Source organism: Protomyctophum parallelum, assembly GCF_964188405.1.
Source record: "Protomyctophum parallelum genome assembly, chromosome: 21".
NCBI classification, from domain to species: Eukaryota; Metazoa; Chordata; class Actinopteri; order Myctophiformes; family Myctophidae; genus Protomyctophum; species Protomyctophum parallelum.
Window position 1 is genome coordinate 27295691 of NC_139713.1, and position 17790 is coordinate 27313480.

A 17790-nucleotide genomic window follows, 5' to 3' on the forward strand; every position below is an offset into this window, starting at 1 on the left:
TGTATTCTGTCAAAACCTTTTCCAATTCCAATTGCTATTGTATCAAGAGGACAATCTTTACAAGAGTAGTGATTGATGTTCCAGAAACAACTGAAAACAAAGTGACAGACAGGTGATCACAGTGCCAGCAGTAGATAGTCTTTAGCAGAGGCGAGACCTATCAATCTGCTGGAGATAGAATGGGATCCTGGATGCTAATATAATTATTACAGTATATACATGAACTTAGCCACAATTTGCAACACTAGATGTTTTTTTTATAATGGGATGAATCTAGAGTTGCAATACCCTCCATTGACAGCCCATTGATCAAATTGAAATGTCCGATCTGCATATATTAAACGACGTTAAACTCACCAACAACGCCGCTGTAGGGCAAGCTTGAATTATCCTCTTTCAATCTGCAAAGCGCTTGGTTCATAAAACCACTGTAGACATGTTATGAGCTACTTTCTGTCAAGACAATTCATGCAGGTGATTATTTTTTGAAGTGTGGGAGTTTGGAAGTGCTCGTCGAAGTCACCGATTGAAAGAGAATAATTCAAGCTTGCCCTCCAGCTGCAATGTCGTTTAATAAAAGCAGATCGGAAATTCAATTTGGAACAATGGGCTGTTAATGGAGGGTATTGCAACTCTATATATAGAATATAGAGTAATATACCCAATATAAAACAATCTAGTGTTGCAAATTGCGGCCAACATGAACTTTGGAATTGGGACAGCAACTGGACACACTGACACAACAGTGTCTGGTAACTCCGGTTCATCTTGACAGGACTACAGACATTTCTTCTCCCAGCTGTTTTAAGCAGTGGACTAAAACATTCATCAATGATCAATTGTAACTCTGTCTGGGTGTTCAAAACAAATGTGGCCATAGTTAAATTAATAGTGGGAATCTTACTGTGTTAAACAGATATATGATGCACATGCATGCACCACATCATGATGAAAGCTCCTTAGCAGAGGGTTAAACATATTAACAGATCAGCTAAAGCTAGCCTTGATACAAGAACAAGACTGTCATATTATTATTTATGACCGTCTTGATTCAAGGCAACGCCAAATCAAATAGCATGTGTGTTAAAGATTAAAGATGGTTGTTATGATTCATCCAGCATTTGACAGATTACAAACTTGTGTTTGACACCAGCCTAGCTTTAACGAGGACACATTGAGAATAAGTACATACCCGGCAACATATCGTGTGTATTTTACTTGTATACATTGTTATCAAATAAAATCAATCAATCAATAGCACAGCATCTCCACTCACACCATAAATAACTAATGTATATGGTCTGTCTAACGGTCATGGAAGCGGAATTAAAGGCTAATTTAAACGTCAGAATTAGAAGTACCAGTACCATCTCCGCGACAACATGACATTATTTTCAACAGAGAAAAGCGTCGACACGCTTTCCCCCCAGATGATAAAATACGTCATTTGTTGTCGATTGACAGACCGGGTCTAGCGACGAACATAAGCCTAAAAAACCATGTCATGAACGTATTATTAGCATGCCGGACACTTGGCCAGTCAGCAAAACGCCGCTTTTAAAAAGAAGCAAATGTTGATCAAATAACATTTAGACCACCAAATGTCAACTGGTTGTGTGTTTGTTGTGCACGTCCAATACTGTCAAGAAAGCGCATCGATCGAGTGCTCGTTAACGTTTAACAGGTTTCTATACCACCTGACTAATAATCGATCGGCTAACGTTAGCTCACTTAGCATTGACATCTGGCTAATGCTAACTAAAATGACACATATCTTTTTAAGCCATTCCAAACACGCTACAGCACACTGCTTACTAGTTGTGTTCGTGGATGGGGATTTCTATTTCTCGTTCTCTAATGTAAGACAAAACGTATTTTTAATTAAGGTATAAATAATAGATTCTTACAAGTGTGCAGCAGGACAGTGAAGCTGATCTGTCACCATCTTCAATGAACACATCCTGCTAGGCTACGTGTACAAGTGACGTCACATCCGGCTAGGCTACGTGTACCAACGACGTCACAGCACCAAACAACTGTTGCGTCATCGAGTAGGTGACTCAGGTCCAGAGTAATCTAGTAAGAGTGGCGACACGCTTTGATCTCGCCGCAAAACTCTCATACTACATTACGCCCCTTAGCCACAAGCCAGAAGAGAAGACACTCAAGACAGTCAAGGTTTTAGGCTTTTTTTGTGTGTTTTTGTTGATCTTTGCATTTTATGGATATGAATTAACACCGCGACTTTAACACAGTTTAAGTTTCAATTTAAAAACGTAATATTGCTCTACTTTTAATCCCCAATTTTGTGTCAAGACAGTCTACACACCTTATTATAACTCTACTCTGAGTGACTACACTACTACACAAAATGACTGTTATTCAAAGCCTAGGATTAAGGACACAGTGGTGTCCGTTTACTGCGGTTGACTTAAACCAGGATACCAAGATACCTTGGAGTGTAGGAGACGTACAAAAGTATCTGGGTATGGGATACCGTGGCTCGTATGGGTTGAGGTCGGTGTGCTTGAATCAGCTTGATAGTGATCTATAGTGTTAACATTCGAATTGGCAAAGCCAGATTTCTCAGTTGTTTGTATTTCAGTAGGCCTATTGTCTTAATTTTCTTGTTGTTGCATGGGTGCTTTTTCAGCCACCCGGCCCCCTCATGACAGAGCATTGGCATTTCCCCATCCCCATGGCTCTGATCCATGTGATGACCCAATACGTGATGTGTAGGCAGCTCTATCTCTTATGGAGATTCAGCTGATGATGATGTCAGTGCTCCATATATGGAGATCCATTTGATGAAGAGTCTGTAATGTTGAGGTTGTAGTGCCAACTTGACGGGTAACTATATGCTAATCTGGAAAATAATCAAGTTGAGGTGGTCCTCAAACATTTTCATGTCAAGGACCCCTAAAATGATTATGTAGGCTATTTGGCCTGCCGACCCCATCTAAAAAGATTTTGTGCCAGGGACTTGCATGAAAGATTTGTGTTGTGAAATATTTATTTAGGTTATAAAAGTGTTTTTTAATGTTTTCAAACTAGCAGATCAACAGAGATCTAGCCTACTAGATTGTCTGTTTCCGAATTGCCGAAGTTCTTCATTTAGCTAGGGATACCCTCTGCCTCTGGAACACCCTCAATGACCCCTGGGAGTCCATGTACCCCACTGACTGGTGAGCCCCCCACCCTGACAAGAACTTTACTTGGAATTATTTGTTACAATTACTTTTTTTCCCATTTTCAATATTACTAGCCGGGGCGGGGAGCCACAGGCCCAAAATTGGACAGGACCTGTGATGTCATGCCGTACTTTTTATTAGTGTTTTTTCTATTAATTTGTTCATTAAGGTCCACAGAATGAGAGGCCTGCTCTGCCGGAAACATCGCGAAAAAAAGTTATGGACATTTTTGTATACCACACCATAGAAAACCAATAGGCCTATAAGGCGCAACATTTCCCAAATTTCAACATGCTTTAAGTAGCATGTGACAATTGTGTCAAACTAGGGGGTTTTCATGATTCTGAATCCATTCCAAGCATTAGTTTTGCACGGTCTAAATTCGGCCATAGCCACTTGCCAAAATGTGCCCAAATGTGCTGACCTCATCACAATTGTCACATGCTACTTAAGTTAAAGCATGATGAAATTTGGGAAATTTTGCCTTATATTGGTAGTCTATGGTGTGGTATACAAAAATGCCCATAACTTTTTTCGCAATGTTTTCGGCAGAGCATGACTCTCGTTCTGTGGACCTTAATGACCAAGTGAATAGAGAAAACACAAACAAAAGGTACGGCATGACATCACAGGTTAATCCTTAAAGTTTTTGGGCTTGTGGCTCCCCGGCTAATCTGTCTCTTTGGCCAATGTTTGACTTATACTATAGTATAATTTGTTTTGTTGATTACTTTTGACACAGAAATTGTCTTATTTTTGAGCGCCACTAACTGCTCCTATGCACAGCTTTGTACGTATGTCTGTCTGTCCGTCCGTTTAGCACAAAATGTGCTCACTTCACACAAGTGTGATCTTTGAGGGGCACTAGCCCCATCTATGTCCAGCTTTGAGGGTGTGTGTAAGTAAACACAAACATTGTCCTAACACAAACATTAAATGCCATTGATAATGAATGGCCAGCCAGTTTTACATCATTGTCCTAACACAAACATTAAATGCCATTGACAATGAATGGCCAGCTTAGATTGTTTGCCTAAACACAAACATTGTGTAAACACAAACATTGAATATGAAGGTGAGGAGTCGGACGCAAACTCAAATTGGCCGGAATGAGATGATGTATTATGATGTATAATGATAAGAGCGCCCCTCACTTCACACGGATGTGTTTTATTTATTTTAGAGTTATTAAAAAGGTCTTCAACAAAGCCACTTTAAAGACACTGTAACAGCCGTTGGCTGTATTATACTTATACTGTATATGTGTATATTATATACACATATACAGTATAAGTATATGTGTGGATGTTTATCAGTGTTTTCTCAAACTGTGGGTCGGGAATGATTTTGTGCTTTTGTGATTTCTTACTCAACAATAAACAAACCTATATATATACAGTATATATATAGGTTTGTTTATTGTTGAGTAAGAAATCACAAAAGCACAAAATCATTCCCGACCCACAGTTTGAGAAAACACTGATAAACATCCACTGAGGTCCTCCCATCTGACCGCTTAACATATAATCAGCCATGTAAAAGTGGTCAGATGGGTGGACCGCAAACACTTTCCAAATTTTCAAGTGGGCCCTAATCTAGAAAGGGAAGGACAATTTATTTCTTCCATTGCTTGTTCTCATAGTCCCACTTGGCCGAGATGCCCTCGATTGGGTTGATCCTCATGTCCAGCATTCTCTGCAGCTCCTTTTCTTTATATTCTGCCTCAAAGGTGTGAGGGACAGGCCCATACACAAACTTTCTCTGCCATAACACAACCAGACCACCCAGGCCCATCAGGAACAGCATACCTCCAATCACTGTCTTCCACTCTCCGGATCCTTGGTTCATTTCAGCAAAGCTTTGCTTGAAGCTGATGCGGTACAATGCAATTTTCTCCTCATTAGAGAGTTTTGCCCATGACCCTTTCTCTTTCTCCTTCAAGGACCGCTGCTCTGGACTCAGTTCCTGAACATAGCAAATGTCAGGGAGGGGGTTTTCCCGTCTGTCAAAGTAGGCTGGGAGAGTGTAGTCTTCTATTTTAGTAAGACCACCATGTCCCCCATGTACACAGAGGGATGTGGAGATGGCACGGTGTCTAATAACTTGAAGTGCTCTGATGGCCAACATTCTTTTGCTTTGCTTGACTCTCAAACTCGTGCATAAATTATCTTTCACTGGGACAGCAGTAGCTTATAACCTCTCTGACAGTGACACATTTGTCATCACGATGAGTCAGCTATGCCCAATATGGAATTCCAGGTCAGAGATGGCCAAATATGGAGTATGGACATGAAGTATGGACATGAAGTCAGAAATGTCTTGAATTATATTCAGAAGGAATACAGGCATAAAGGCAGCCATGGCAACATAGAAAGAGTTGTTGTAGAGTCTTGAAAGGTATGTTAAAGTTATTATTATTCGGACGGCGCATGCTTTAGCGAGAGTCCCATTCACGATGGCAGAATCTGAAGATAAACGGGTAATAAAATTGGTTCCCGAAAATCTCCTGAAAAGAAGAAAAAAGTACCAAGCCATCAAAGCCACTGAGGCGAAGCTTGCACTACAAAATAAGAAAAGGGATTCAAAAGGCAAACCTTTGAAATTCAAGCGCCTGGAGTCCTTCTTGAAAGACAGCCATCGAACATGGCGTGACGAAAGTCGCCTCAAGAGGTTGAAATGCAGACCTGCTCCCCCAGTGCCTTCTAAGAACAAGCTGGGCTTCGTTGTTCGTATCAGAGACATCAAGGGTATCAGTCCAAGAGTGTTGAAGGTGGCACAGGTGTTGAGGGTGAGGAAAATCTTTAGTGGCGCTTTCGTCAAAATCAACAAGAACTCCATGGCAATGATGAAGGTTATCGAACCTTATGTGGCGTGGGGTTTTCCCAATCTGAAGTCAGTCCGTGAACTGGTCCTGAAGAGGGGGCGCGCCAAGATCCCTGGTAACCAGCGACCAATTCCTCTCACTGATAATGCCCTCATTGAAGAACACGTGGGCAAACACGGCATCATCTGCCTGGAGGACCTGATCCATGAGATTTACTCTGTGGGGAAAAACTTCCAGGTTGCCAACAGTTTCGTGTTGCCATTCAAGTTGTCAGTTGCCCGTCATGCCACTAAGGACAAAGCCGGCATCCTGAAAGATCTGGGAAACCCAGGATTCCGCAGTTCAGATATCAACTCCATCATCAGGCTGCTGAACTGAGGTGGATCACCGGCGAGATGGACGCTTTAAACCTCAAGGATGCTTCATTCAAAAGTTGACCAGCCTTTGAGACTTTGGCTCACGAGTTTTGCTCCAAGGTGTACTTTTGCAATTTAGGGTTATCCCATATGCCTGTTCTACCGTTCTACCCTTTTTTCAGAGTTGCAAATAAACTCATGCGATTTCAGGACCAGACCATTTTCTAATAATTATGGGGTCCGTTGCTTTTCACATGCCATTTTTAAATGGTGCATTTTCAATTCTTCATGGTTTTAAAAAGAAAACCATGTATAGCACCTACATTGGACCATGTTGGAAGCCATTGTTTATTTTTTTTGGATAATCTTTAACTAGCTTTTGTTTGCAAATTATAATAAAGTACCATTAAGAGTAAGCTAGTGTAGCCTGTTGGTACTATGTGTATGTGCAGTATTTCTCAGTTTGTCAGAGGGATGCATCAGTGGTTACAACATACAGCAAGATTAATCTAATAAACCTGCTACATGGGGCGCGATTGGAAATAGCGCACTGCAATGCAAACTAATAGACGAGTGTGCACCGGTGTGGTATTTCCGAACGCGCCTATGGTGTGATGTGACACCAAAGCTCTATTGAACCAATGGGAATTGATTTGCTATTGTGTTCAATCAAGATTGATGTAAATACTGTTGGCATTCCTATCTGGAAGAACAATGTTCTGGAATTATTGGGGAATTTGTATTAAAGAAATCTATAAACTAAAAAACAAACAAAAAACAAACAAACAAACACCTATTGTGTAACAGTGGCAATTTCACATGCAAACTGGTTGGAATAACGTATTCCTTCCACGTGCTACGTCATACCCGGGAAACTCCCAGGATTACAGTTTAGGCAAATTGGCACCGGGTGAAAAAATTGATTACAAAATCATGGGATAAAAAATTATAGAAAATAAAAATTTAAAAATAAATGTGCAGTAAGGTAAATATGCATATACATAGAAACTCAATCTAGTCTGTAGGCTTGTGGTGGGACGACATCCACTGTGAGATGTCAGTCAGACAGGCCTGCAACATGTTTGACAGTAGGAGGGAAGGAGAACAGGAGAAGGCAAAAGAAAAAGGAGGAGAGGATGTAGATGATCACATGCTGGAGACCCGGATCAGGAAGAAAGTGATGTCAGAACTCAAAAGAACAACACATCACTGGACCCCAATGGAGTATGATGAAGAGCTGGGTGTGACATACATGGCTGCTCGGCTGGCAGGAGGCTATGCTGCATTGAGAAGAGCTCTCAATGAGATAAAGAAAAGAGATCCGTTGTTTGCCCCTCATTCTCTCCTGGAGAGAATGAGGGGCCTTTGGCTCAGGGTTGGGAACCTCTGTCTGGGCAGCACACTCATTCTGGGGGGACAGTCTGAAGGAGATGATCTGTGTGGATAGTTCTGGACCAATGAACGCCCTGGCAGAGCGACTTCTGAAAGGTGACAATGAATCAGCTGAACCTCACATCAAGCACGTCTATTTCCGACAGTTCCTCCCTGTCTCACCGAAGGTGCAGTTTGACGTGGTGTTGGGGGGGCTTTTCCTTGTCAGAGCTGCCTGGTCAGAGGGAGCGAGAGGAAACACTGTTCACACTGTGGAGAAAGACCAGCTCATATCTGGTCCTAGTTGAGAATGGGACTAAAGATGGCCATCAAATACTTATGGAGGCCAGAGAATTTCTACTAAAGATACAAGAGAATGACACCAGAACAGCTTCAGTGTTTGCCCCATGTCCTCATGAACAGAAATGTCCCAAGCTGGCACCGGGTAGTCACTGCTAGGAGACACGGCAGAGATGTATACCGTTGTGCCCGGAGCAGTGATTGGGGAGATCATCTGCTGACCATTCAGAATGAGGAGGACTTACGGAGTGATTCAGAGTGATCTTAAAGTCAATGCAAGGCTTTATAAATGGCACTGAAAACATAATTATTCCCACTTGCAAGTGCAAGATTTTGGGTTCAAGTATTGACTCAAGTATTGCGGTTGAGTACTTTGTCCACCACTGAATGTAACAAAACCATATGGACACAAGAAGAAATTAGAGTCACATCATTGACTCACTTAGCCCAAGATTGAGACTCTCGTATATGTATTTATCAATTCTGACATTTTCAATCTATAAATACATCTACGAGAGTCTAAATCTTAGGCTATGACTCACTAATAATCAAACAGAAGTTACTTTGTCAATCTAGCCAAGTTTGACTCAGACAAACACGACATCAGTTCTGGTATTCCACAGGGCTCGATTCTTGGTCCTCTGCTTTTCTCCTTGTACATACTGCCATTGGGCGAACTCATTACCAATCACGGTCCTTCACGGAGTCAATTTTCATTTCTATGCTGATGATACCCAACTATATCTCTCTGTGGCCCCAGATGATCCCTGTGCTTTAGACCCACTGTTGACCTGTCTGTGTAGCATCAAATGTTGGATGAGTGAGAACTTTCTCAAGCTAAATGAGGATAAGACAGAAGTTCTCATAATCGGTTCTAGCGAGCAGAAAGAATCAATAAGCAGACTTGGCAAACTGACTGTAGAAAGTAACAGTACAGTAAAGAACCTGGGGGTTATTATTGATTCTGAATTGAATTTTAATTCACACATTAATCATGTTACCAAGATTGCCTTTTTTCACCTTAGAAATATTGCACGAATCAGAGCCTATTTGTCCTTGGACGATGCTAAAACGCTAATCCACGCCTTTGTTTTTTCTCGGCTTGACTACTGCAATGCACTCTTTTCAGGACTGCCTAAGAAAACAACTGACAGACTACAACTTGTCCAAAATGCAGCAGCTAGAGTTTTAACTAGAACTAAGATGAGAGAACATATTACCCCAGTTTTGGCATCACTGCACTGGCTTCCGGTTGTTTTTAGGATTGATTTGAAAATTATTTTACTTGTCTATAAAGCTCTCAATGGTCTCGCACCTTCCTACCTACATGACTGCCTGCCTAAATATGTCCCAAACTGCTGGCCTGCTCGCTTTGCCTAAAAAAATGGCAACTAAAAAATACGGGGAAGCAGCTTTTTGCTTCTTGTTTATCTGTTCTTATCTTTGTACCACTGCCTTCTCCTGATTTGACACTGCGCTATTGTATTTTAACTGCATGCCTGTTTTAATGCTGTTTTGTTTTGTTTTTATTATCTTTTCTGCCCTGTAAAGCACTTTGAGCTACATTTATGTATGAAAGGTGCTATATAAATAAAGTTTATTATTATTATTATTAATGAACAAACCAGTCATTTAATAAATTGTAACAGTAACCTTTATTTAATCAAGAGGACGTATTACAAATCATTTAGCAAAATACAACTTTGCATCAATATCAAATTTGAATTGCATCTTTTATCGAACATTTTCATCATCTCTGTTTAGTTTATAAAACATCACTTTTAGACATCATAGAACCTACTACACTTATCGCACAGTACAGGAGATGTCATTGAAAAGCCAAGGAGAATTTCGCTATTTCTTCCTCAGACATGCACACACCTCCACTTGGAGAATACTTGAATAGGAAATCTTCAAAAGACATCATTTGTCTTAGGAAAAAATACACTGGCACTAATGTAAACTGTGTCATACAGTATGTAACATTTTAACATCTTTTGAAAAGGTCCGCAATATAATACTTGATATCTTGAAGTTATAATTTAGCATGCTTTCTGTTGACTCTTAAATAATGAGGGGACATTGTACAATGTGTTGTGTGGTTGATAAAATAAAAATAACTGATTGTGAAATCTGGTCCCACATCCCGTGTGTAAAAAACCTGAACCCTGTTACCTTTTTGCCCAATTACGTCAAGCGAATAAAGTGTGAAAATAGCAGATCTACAACTTGAGCATGGCATTGTAGATCTGCTATTTTCGCTGCATATGACGAGTCACGGAGCATAGGTTATGCTTATGCATAAGAGGTGTAGCAAGCAACATTTTTAAAAAGACATTTGGGGAATGCCATTATCCTCTAAAAGACACAGTGATAAGACTCAGTGTTGTTCAATAACAGACCGGCTTCAATCAAGAAGATAAATGTTAAAAGTAAACGCTAATCAATTAATACTGAAACCTTTCATAACAAACTAAAAAATATAAAAGTTGAACAAAATGTACAAAACAATAATACAGACAATGCAATCCCCATTTAAAACTTGTGATGATTGGTGCATCCCAAAACATCCAGTCAATATTAGAAACACAAGACAACAATAAATAGCCAGTGTTTACACATCTTGGAGCCTCTTTATGATATGCACTCCCGTCAATTACTAATCTCCCCATACAACCAAAAATAAAAAAATAACATAAATATAAAAGCATCTTTCTTAAAATTCCATGTCAATAAAATGGTACATAAATAAATACAAAATTACTAAAACATTTTTCTTTTCGTTAGTAAAAAAAACAATGATAAACTGGAAAATCTTCAGTCAGGTTTGCCGCTCACCGCTCTTGTCCATTTTATAAAGTCAGTTTTTCATATATTCCTTTTCATTATAGTTCTTCCATTTCCTCTGTATGTCTTTACTTAAACTGCTCCCATTTCCTCTGTATGTCTTTACTTAAACTGCTCCCATTTCCTCTGTATGTCTTTACTTAAACTGCTCCGGGATGAGATTCATCTGAGAATGGATGCTAGTGGGAGGACTGGAAATCCCTTCTGACCAATCGGACATATTGGAATGTGGGGACGAGCTAGACCACTGGTCCGGGGAGCCGGGGGAGGGAGTTAGAAAAGGGTGGTCAGGAATCTGTAGCTGATGATTGGGGGTGTTGCTGTCCATGGGTCCCGAGTAACTATGTTGGGAAGGCGGGGTGAGGAACTGGGTGCCAAGGATCTGAGTCTCTTGGGGCATGATGGTATGAATGGACATGGGGTGGCCGGAGCCATTTTGCTGCATGTCAGAGCCACTCAGCTCCATGCTGAGGTAACTCTGGTTCAGGGACTGCTGCTGTCCGGCGGTGGTAGAGTTGGAGCTCTGGTGCTGGAGCTGCCTGCTGTGAGCCTGTTGCTGGATCAGATGTGGAGACGTGCCCAGGTGACTGGTCTGCAGGCCCTGGTAGCCCATGATCTGGGACAGCGTGGCAGTGGGGACTCCGTGGAGAGGGCCCATCATGTTGTGGCTCATGTTCGGGCCCTGGGTGAAGGTTCCGTGCTGTCCGAGACCTGCGTGCAGCCTGGATATCCAGTCACACTGGCCCTGGCTGCCCGGGCTGGACACCGGTAGGTGGGAGAGACGGGGTGGGTTGTGATCGAAAGACATACCTTTGCCCATACTCATCTGGCTCATATGGGAGTCTCCATTGCCCTGCAAATGATTGAGAGACATGGGAGGAGACTGCTGGAAAGGCGACGTCATGGGAGGGGAAGCCACATCAGACATGTATCCATGGGGAGACTCCAGAGAGTCGACGGGAGACAGAACGCCCGAGGTGTCCAACAGATTCCCCTTTCCATCCAGAGACTTCTTCTTCTTCACCCTGATCTCTTTGCCTCCGTCCTTCCCTCCTTTTCCGCGGACCTTCTTGATGGAGAGAGCGGGCTTGAGGTTGCTGAGGTAGCCGTTGGGTGAGCACAGAGGAGGGGACAGGCTCTGGGCGCTCATGGCAGCGCTGTGGAGCCCAGGACTCCTCACTAGGTTGTATTCGTCCAGCAGGCGGACGATGTCGTGGTGCATGCGCTCTTGGGCGGTGTCTCTGGGCAGCCGGTCCAGATGGTCCGTAATCTCACGGTTGGCAAAGTGCTCTAGCAGGACCTTCGCCGTCTCAAAGCTGCCTTCCCGGGCGGCCAAGAAGAGTGGCGTCTCCTCCTAAAAAACAACAGCCAAGTGATTAATACACCAGAAACTGCTGTGAGTCGAAGCGGATGCTTGTGGCATATGGTCAGTAATGTGGCAGCTATGCTACGGTGACCTGATATCCCCGTTTGGCTGGGTTTGTCCCAGTTTCAAGCTGTTTATCCTGGGTCCCAACAAATATCCTTAAAACACCAATATGTCCCTGGATTTCAACATTCACTCCCGGTTTTTGCCACAATTAAAATAATAGTTGTCAGCGGTTTTCCTGTTCATGCTCACCATTACCTAACCATTCAACCAATCATTGCTGATTGGTTTGTATGGGACAAACAATTAATGAAGGGTTTGGCGTTTTGAAAATAATGTTACCGTAAGCTATCCTCACCTTGTTGTTTTGCATGTCTTTGTTAGCGCCATTCTTCAACAACACCACAGCAGCCTCCACGTTGTTTACAGCTGCTGCCCAGTGAAGTGCAGATTTACCTGAGGAAGAAAGATGTACAACATACAGGTGAATATACACAAAACAGTGTTTGAGGTATTTTCGTGGACTGATAAATAAGACATGTGGAAGTGAGCCAGAACTCCAGCCTACCAGAGTCGTCAACGGCATTAGCATCAGCATGACAGTTGAGCAGCTCCTCCTCCATGCCTTCGACAGCCAATCGGGCGGCTAGAATCAGTGGCGTCGTCCCATCATGCATGCGGGCATCAAGGTCGGTGGCACGGTTCCGGATCAAAATCTGTCAGATCACAAATGGTTGGTTTAACAGGCTCAAAAATGTACTAGTAATATCACAAATTAGTGTACTCGAGTAGGTTTTTCAGTTATTGTAGTTCTGAGATAGATTTAGTTTTTCTTATCCAATCAGAAGAGAGAACCCAGATCAATTTGAAATTGCATCACTCCCAGTTTCACTTGTTTATCCTGTAAGGTTATCCTTTATGAATTCTCGTTCCAGATTGGATAAGATTATCTCGGATATCTCCACCTGAAAATATATTTTCTGTGTACTGGAGAGACGGGGTGACACCTGTTACTGAACAAACACTATTGATACGATTGCTCTCAGAATATATAGACCTATTTATCGCATTATCCCATTAAAACTGGGAAAGCATCAATGTAATTTTAGATTTTGAGCTAAAAAGCATTATTTAATATTTTGGCCCTAGCAGATGTACAAGCTCCATGAAATAAAATATTCTGAGATGGGTTCCCGCGGCCAAATACATATAATTGTGGGGGTCCTTGATATGAAAAGGTTTGAAGCACCGATATAGAGAAAAATACGATTTTCTGAAAACTGTTGTAGTTTACCGATTTAGAAGGCATTTTGTAGAACGTACGTTTTCATTTTAAGCTTCCAGTTAACACAAGTATGTTTCTTGGCCTGGTTGATAAAATGAGTTTACCTGGAACACTCCCTGCGCGTCTGCAGCCACGGCGGCGTGCAGCGGCGTGCGGCCCATGTTGTCCTGGACGTTGGCGTCGGCACTGGACTCCAGCAGGCGCTTGGCGGCGTCGGAGCGCGCGTAGCGGGCGGCCAGGTGCAGGGCGGTCTCGCCCGTGCGGTCCGTCTGGTTGTGGAGGTTGGCTCCCTGGTAGATGAAGTCCGAGATGATTTCCGCCGAGGGGTCCTCCTCTTCCTCGCTGTTGCCCGTCTCCAGACCTCCGCCGCTGCAGGAGGCGATCATCAGGGGAGTGAAACCATCTTAAAAACAAAATAAAAGGAAAGAAAGGATGTTAGGAAATATGTGGACATTGTGGAAAACGCAAACAATGTAGACGTAATTCATAAATATCTATGCTACAAGTGGGATTTGTTCATTAGCGTTGCTTCATAAAATCTACTACAGTGACAAGGAAGCAAGGAATATAGTTACAGTATTTGGTTTGATGATACAGCCATGAAAGTATTACATTAATCACTCTGGCGTACCCATTTCTCATTATCCCCCCCCCCCCACCAAAAAAAATATTTTGGAAATAATGGAGGAGAGGTGGTGTACTCACCAGGTCCTCTGACATTCACATCCATGCAGTCGTTTTCGATCTCTCCCTGAGGCGGGGTGGGCGCGATGGACGCTATGCGAAGGTCTGCTGCATCCAGATGCTGCTGAGTCCATTTCCTGTGGTCCTTGTGGTCCCTCAGGTCCAACATAGCCTGCTCCTCGAACTGAAAAGGTCCAACAAATCTCGTGTCAGTACAAGAAATGAGAGGATCAACGGCCCCGGTAAATCACTGTATGTATTTAAGCAGTAGGAATCTATAGTGTAAAATCTTACCCTAAAGCGCCTAGAATCTGGATCTTCGTCACCCCACTCATTTTGATTGTCGTCCATCAGGTTAATATCAGTTTTCATAGGCCTGGTGACGATAGAAGATAGGTAGCTCAGACACATGTGCAGGTAAGTCATACAACAACGACATTCACAATCATCTATGGCGGTGGTCCTCACACATTTTTGGTAACCACCAAACGATATGCATTTGGTCGCAGCCCCCTTCTGAAAATGTATTTAAAATTATTCACTAATTTTCCACAATTGTTCGAAAATAGACCAGATATTTTTGAATAGCCGACAAGTGTCTGTTTCTCATTTTGCTGGAACCCCCCCCCCGTCTAACCACTGAACTAATGAACATAATGGAAACCATTACGATGAGAGAGGTACCCGTTAAGCGCATGTAATCCACAACTTTCACCACTAGTCAAACCAAAGTGTTTAGTGCTTACTTCAGTCCGACAGAATCCTCTCCCACAGGTTCTCTGCGTTTCTTCTTGCTGGGTTCAGACACTTTGAATCCCTCGGGGAACCAGAGCTGGCCCTGCTCCCGGCGCCGCTTGCGGTTGACAAGGACACCGAGACAAATGAACCCTAAGGCAGCCAGACCGAGGAACACCACGTACATTGGATAGAGCTCATGAGAGGTCGTAGGAGGCCGGACACCTGGAGAAGAGCAGAGTGTGTCAGAATGGGTTGCATTGAAGCACACTATATGTCACAAGTCAAATATTTGATGTTAGGGCAGACAAGGGATAACAACTTCAGATATTTACTTTTTTGGAAAAGTTCTCCATAACCGATGAAAAAGCTGTTCAGGGCTGGTGTAGAAACACTGATTTCCCAAATAATTGTGACAACTACTGATTTAGATGGCATTTGTAGAATTGCAGCTGTGTCATTTTAGATTTAAGCTATACTTTGGCTATTCAAAAATTGTGAAGATGCAAATCTGCAATATCTTTGAATACCGGTATATTAAAAAATATATACTTTTTTTAAGGTATTTGTTGGGGGCTTTTTGCCTTTAATGTGTTCATAAGTAAGAGTAGGAATGAGGTGACTTACTGGTGACAGCTTCGATGTAGGGGACGTTGAGGTTTCCACTGGAGGCCAGAGCTCCGAGGAACGCAGCCACGTCCGTGGCACTCTGGAAACACTCGGTGGACTGTTGGTAACACTGACGGTTGTCAATCTCCAGGTAGACCACCGAGCTGTCAAATAAAAACATAAACACTGGTTATTATCAAAGTCTTCTCGCTACAGCTTGATGTCCAATTTCACTTGGACATGGTTACAGCCACTTATGCCCCATTTTATACTTTGGCTATTCAGGAAATAGCCAAAGTACAAGCTCTTGTGCACGTGTAAATCTGCCATTAAAATGTTTCTATAATCTATTTCTGCCTATAATGATATGTCCATAAAATAGGTTCGAAATATCACAATATAAGGTTATTGAGTTATTTAGTTGAGCGGAGTTAACAGTGGCACCTACCCCTTAACCTGCATGGGGTCCAACTCCCTCCGTTTCCGTGGAGCGATCATGGAAGACATGCTGTCCTTCATCTGACCCAAAACGCTAGATGGCGTCGCTGCCCACTCGGGCCAGCCCTCGGTGGAGCGCTTCACGTTGTGCTTGGCCAGCTCCTGTTCACTCCCATAGTAGGGGAAAATCATGGGCTCCCCGTTGGCGTCTCGGCGGAACACCACGTTGGTGTGGAGCACGCTGCTGAGCTCTCGGAGGAAGGACGCAGAGCCGTTCCGGAGCTGCTCCGGGGGGATGTGGACCACCAGGACCAGGTGTCCGTCCGCCAGCTTCTCCGGCATGTTGTTGGCGCAGTCGAGGCCGTCCCACTCGCACTCTGCGTTGTTACAGCCCTGGTCACAGTGTCCATCAGCGTAGTGGTCCTTACAGTACTGGTCATACAGTGGGCTGTGGATAAACATAAAAACATTAAAGAGACCTGATAAACGCTCAGGTTGGTTTTCTTTTGCTTTATGTTTGGTTAGTTTTCATCATTCAAGATCTAATATACTAGAATACAACAGAACACATTTGTAAAATTCTTTGGTTTCAACATTTGTAGCAGTAACAAATACAACTAGAAAAAGTGCCCTTCCGGGCACAGGTCTCCACCAGGTTATCCACAGATCCGTGCAGTTAGAGGTAAAAACATTTTTCGGCCAGTTATAGCGCCACCTTGAGGCTGAGTTGAAATTGTTCATGTGGCATTTCGTCCTCGGCCTAGTGGGAATGTGGGTGCACAATTTCACGGAAATCACGCGATGTGTTCATGATTTGCAGCATTTTGTTTGAAACTGAGCACTCCTGTGAACTTTGGAAGGCAATCTTAACCAATCAGGATGGAGTCTGATAAATCTGAAAGACCCGTTTCGTTGAATGGCTCTAGAGAGACTGTGTACCAATTTGCGTGATGTTTGGACAAAATCTGTAGGTGTACTGTGCAAAAACTTGTTTTGCACAAAGCGGCCTCCTGGTGGCGCTATAACAGGCCGTTCTGGAAAGTTTGGGGCAGAGGTTCATGGTTGGCATCCAGGGAGTGTGTGTGCAAAATTTGGCATCGACCGGGTTAACGGTGGCCGAGATTAGCTGGTCACGGACACACGGACGGACGGACGGACGGACGGACACACAAACGGACGGACGGAGTGCAAAACATACTCTCCCCACATGCCTTCGGCCTGGTGGAGACAACAATGGATGCAATTAGCAACAGTTGTTTTACAGGTTTTACGCACGCAATTTGTTTTTAAATATGGCTGCCCGACAGCAACGATATACAAATGTAAGGCCGGATTAACAACCATGGTTCTGTGGGTTGTATCTTGGAAGCTGAAACTCACTTGCACTGTCCCTCCTGTCCCTGGCAGTCGAAGCCGTCGTACAGGCAGCCCGCGTTGTTGCACTGCTCGTCGCACTTTCCGTCGTTGAAGTAGCGCCAGCACTGCAGCGCCGCCGAGCAGTTCTGCCACGGGTCGTCGAAGTTCAGCGAGCAGTCGCCGCCGTCCCAGCCGCAGGCGTGGTTGTTGCACAGCGAGTCACAGATGTGGTTTCCCGCCCACTCGTCGCACTGGGGTATCTCACAGCTCACCTAGGGGTTGTCACGGATCAGGACATTTTAGTTGACGACTAATTGTCATACAAATAAGTGCGATTAATAAGGATTTAAAAGGTAGGGTAAGTGATATCTTTTGGTTAAAATACAAGTTTTTTGTTAAAGGTTAAAGAAAGCGCTATATTGTGA

At 43.2% G+C, this 17790-nt stretch overlaps 5 protein-coding genes across 6 annotated transcripts in view; 2 read left to right on the plus strand and 3 right to left on the minus strand.

Annotated features, from left to right (window-relative positions):
- sec16a (SEC16 homolog A, endoplasmic reticulum export factor) overlaps nt 1–1963 on the minus strand; it is a 33171-nt gene extending 31208 nt beyond the window's left edge. For both annotated transcript variants that reach the window (XM_083794226.1, XM_083794225.1), the window contains exon 1: nt 1908–1963. The gene's annotated coding sequence lies outside the window, so the exon portion shown is untranslated. The remainder of the gene's footprint in view (nt 1–1907) is intronic.
- A 2842-nt stretch (nt 1964–4805) lies between these two features.
- On the minus strand, nt 4806–5318 carry LOC310879174 (cytochrome c oxidase subunit 4 isoform 1, mitochondrial-like; the record flags this gene model as incomplete). Its single annotated transcript, XM_083793625.1, has 1 exon — nt 4806–5318. The coding sequence occupies one exon, from the start codon at nt 5316–5318 to the stop codon at nt 4806–4808; it is 513 nt and encodes a 170-aa protein (XP_083649751.1).
- A 300-nt stretch (nt 5319–5618) lies between these two features.
- LOC310879127 (large ribosomal subunit protein uL30-like) lies at nt 5619–6590 on the plus strand. Its single transcript, XM_083793567.1, has one exon. The coding sequence runs from the start codon at nt 5647–5649 to the stop codon at nt 6391–6393; it is 747 nt and encodes a 248-aa protein (XP_083649693.1). The 5' UTR covers nt 5619–5646; the 3' UTR covers nt 6394–6590.
- Nucleotides 6591–7449: 859 nt separating this feature from the next.
- On the plus strand, nt 7450–8201 carry LOC310878922 (ribosome assembly protein METTL17, mitochondrial-like; the record flags this gene model as incomplete). The annotated part of the gene is given in 4 exon segments (XM_083793338.1): nt 7450–7722; nt 7724–7726; nt 7730–7951; nt 7953–8201. Coding segments are annotated over 4 exon segments (747 nt in total).
- Nucleotides 8202–9696: 1495 nt separating this feature from the next.
- The window catches only part of LOC310879319 (neurogenic locus notch homolog protein 1-like), a 43196-nt gene continuing 35102 nt past the window's right edge, over nt 9697–17790 (minus strand). The window contains exons 26-35 of the mRNA XM_083793904.1: nt 17390–17637; nt 16020–16457; nt 15590–15735; nt 14974–15187; nt 14522–14603; nt 14249–14411; nt 13648–13946; nt 12827–12974; nt 12617–12714; nt 9697–12243 (exon numbers count right to left, since the gene is read on the minus strand). Coding sequence (XP_083650030.1) covers nt 11026–12243; nt 12617–12714; nt 12827–12974; nt 13648–13946; nt 14249–14411; nt 14522–14603; nt 14974–15187; nt 15590–15735; nt 16020–16457; nt 17390–17637 — 3054 coding nt within the window. The 3' untranslated portion in view covers nt 9697–11025. The remainder of the gene's footprint in view (nt 12244–12616; nt 12715–12826; nt 12975–13647; nt 13947–14248; nt 14412–14521; nt 14604–14973; nt 15188–15589; nt 15736–16019; nt 16458–17389; nt 17638–17790) is intronic.

Bases quoted from the DNA above. Each gene is read 5' to 3' on its own strand.
- LOC310879127 (XM_083793567.1), top strand. From the start codon at position 5,647: ATGGCAGAATCTGAAGATAAACGGGTAATAAAATTGGTTCCCGAAAAT.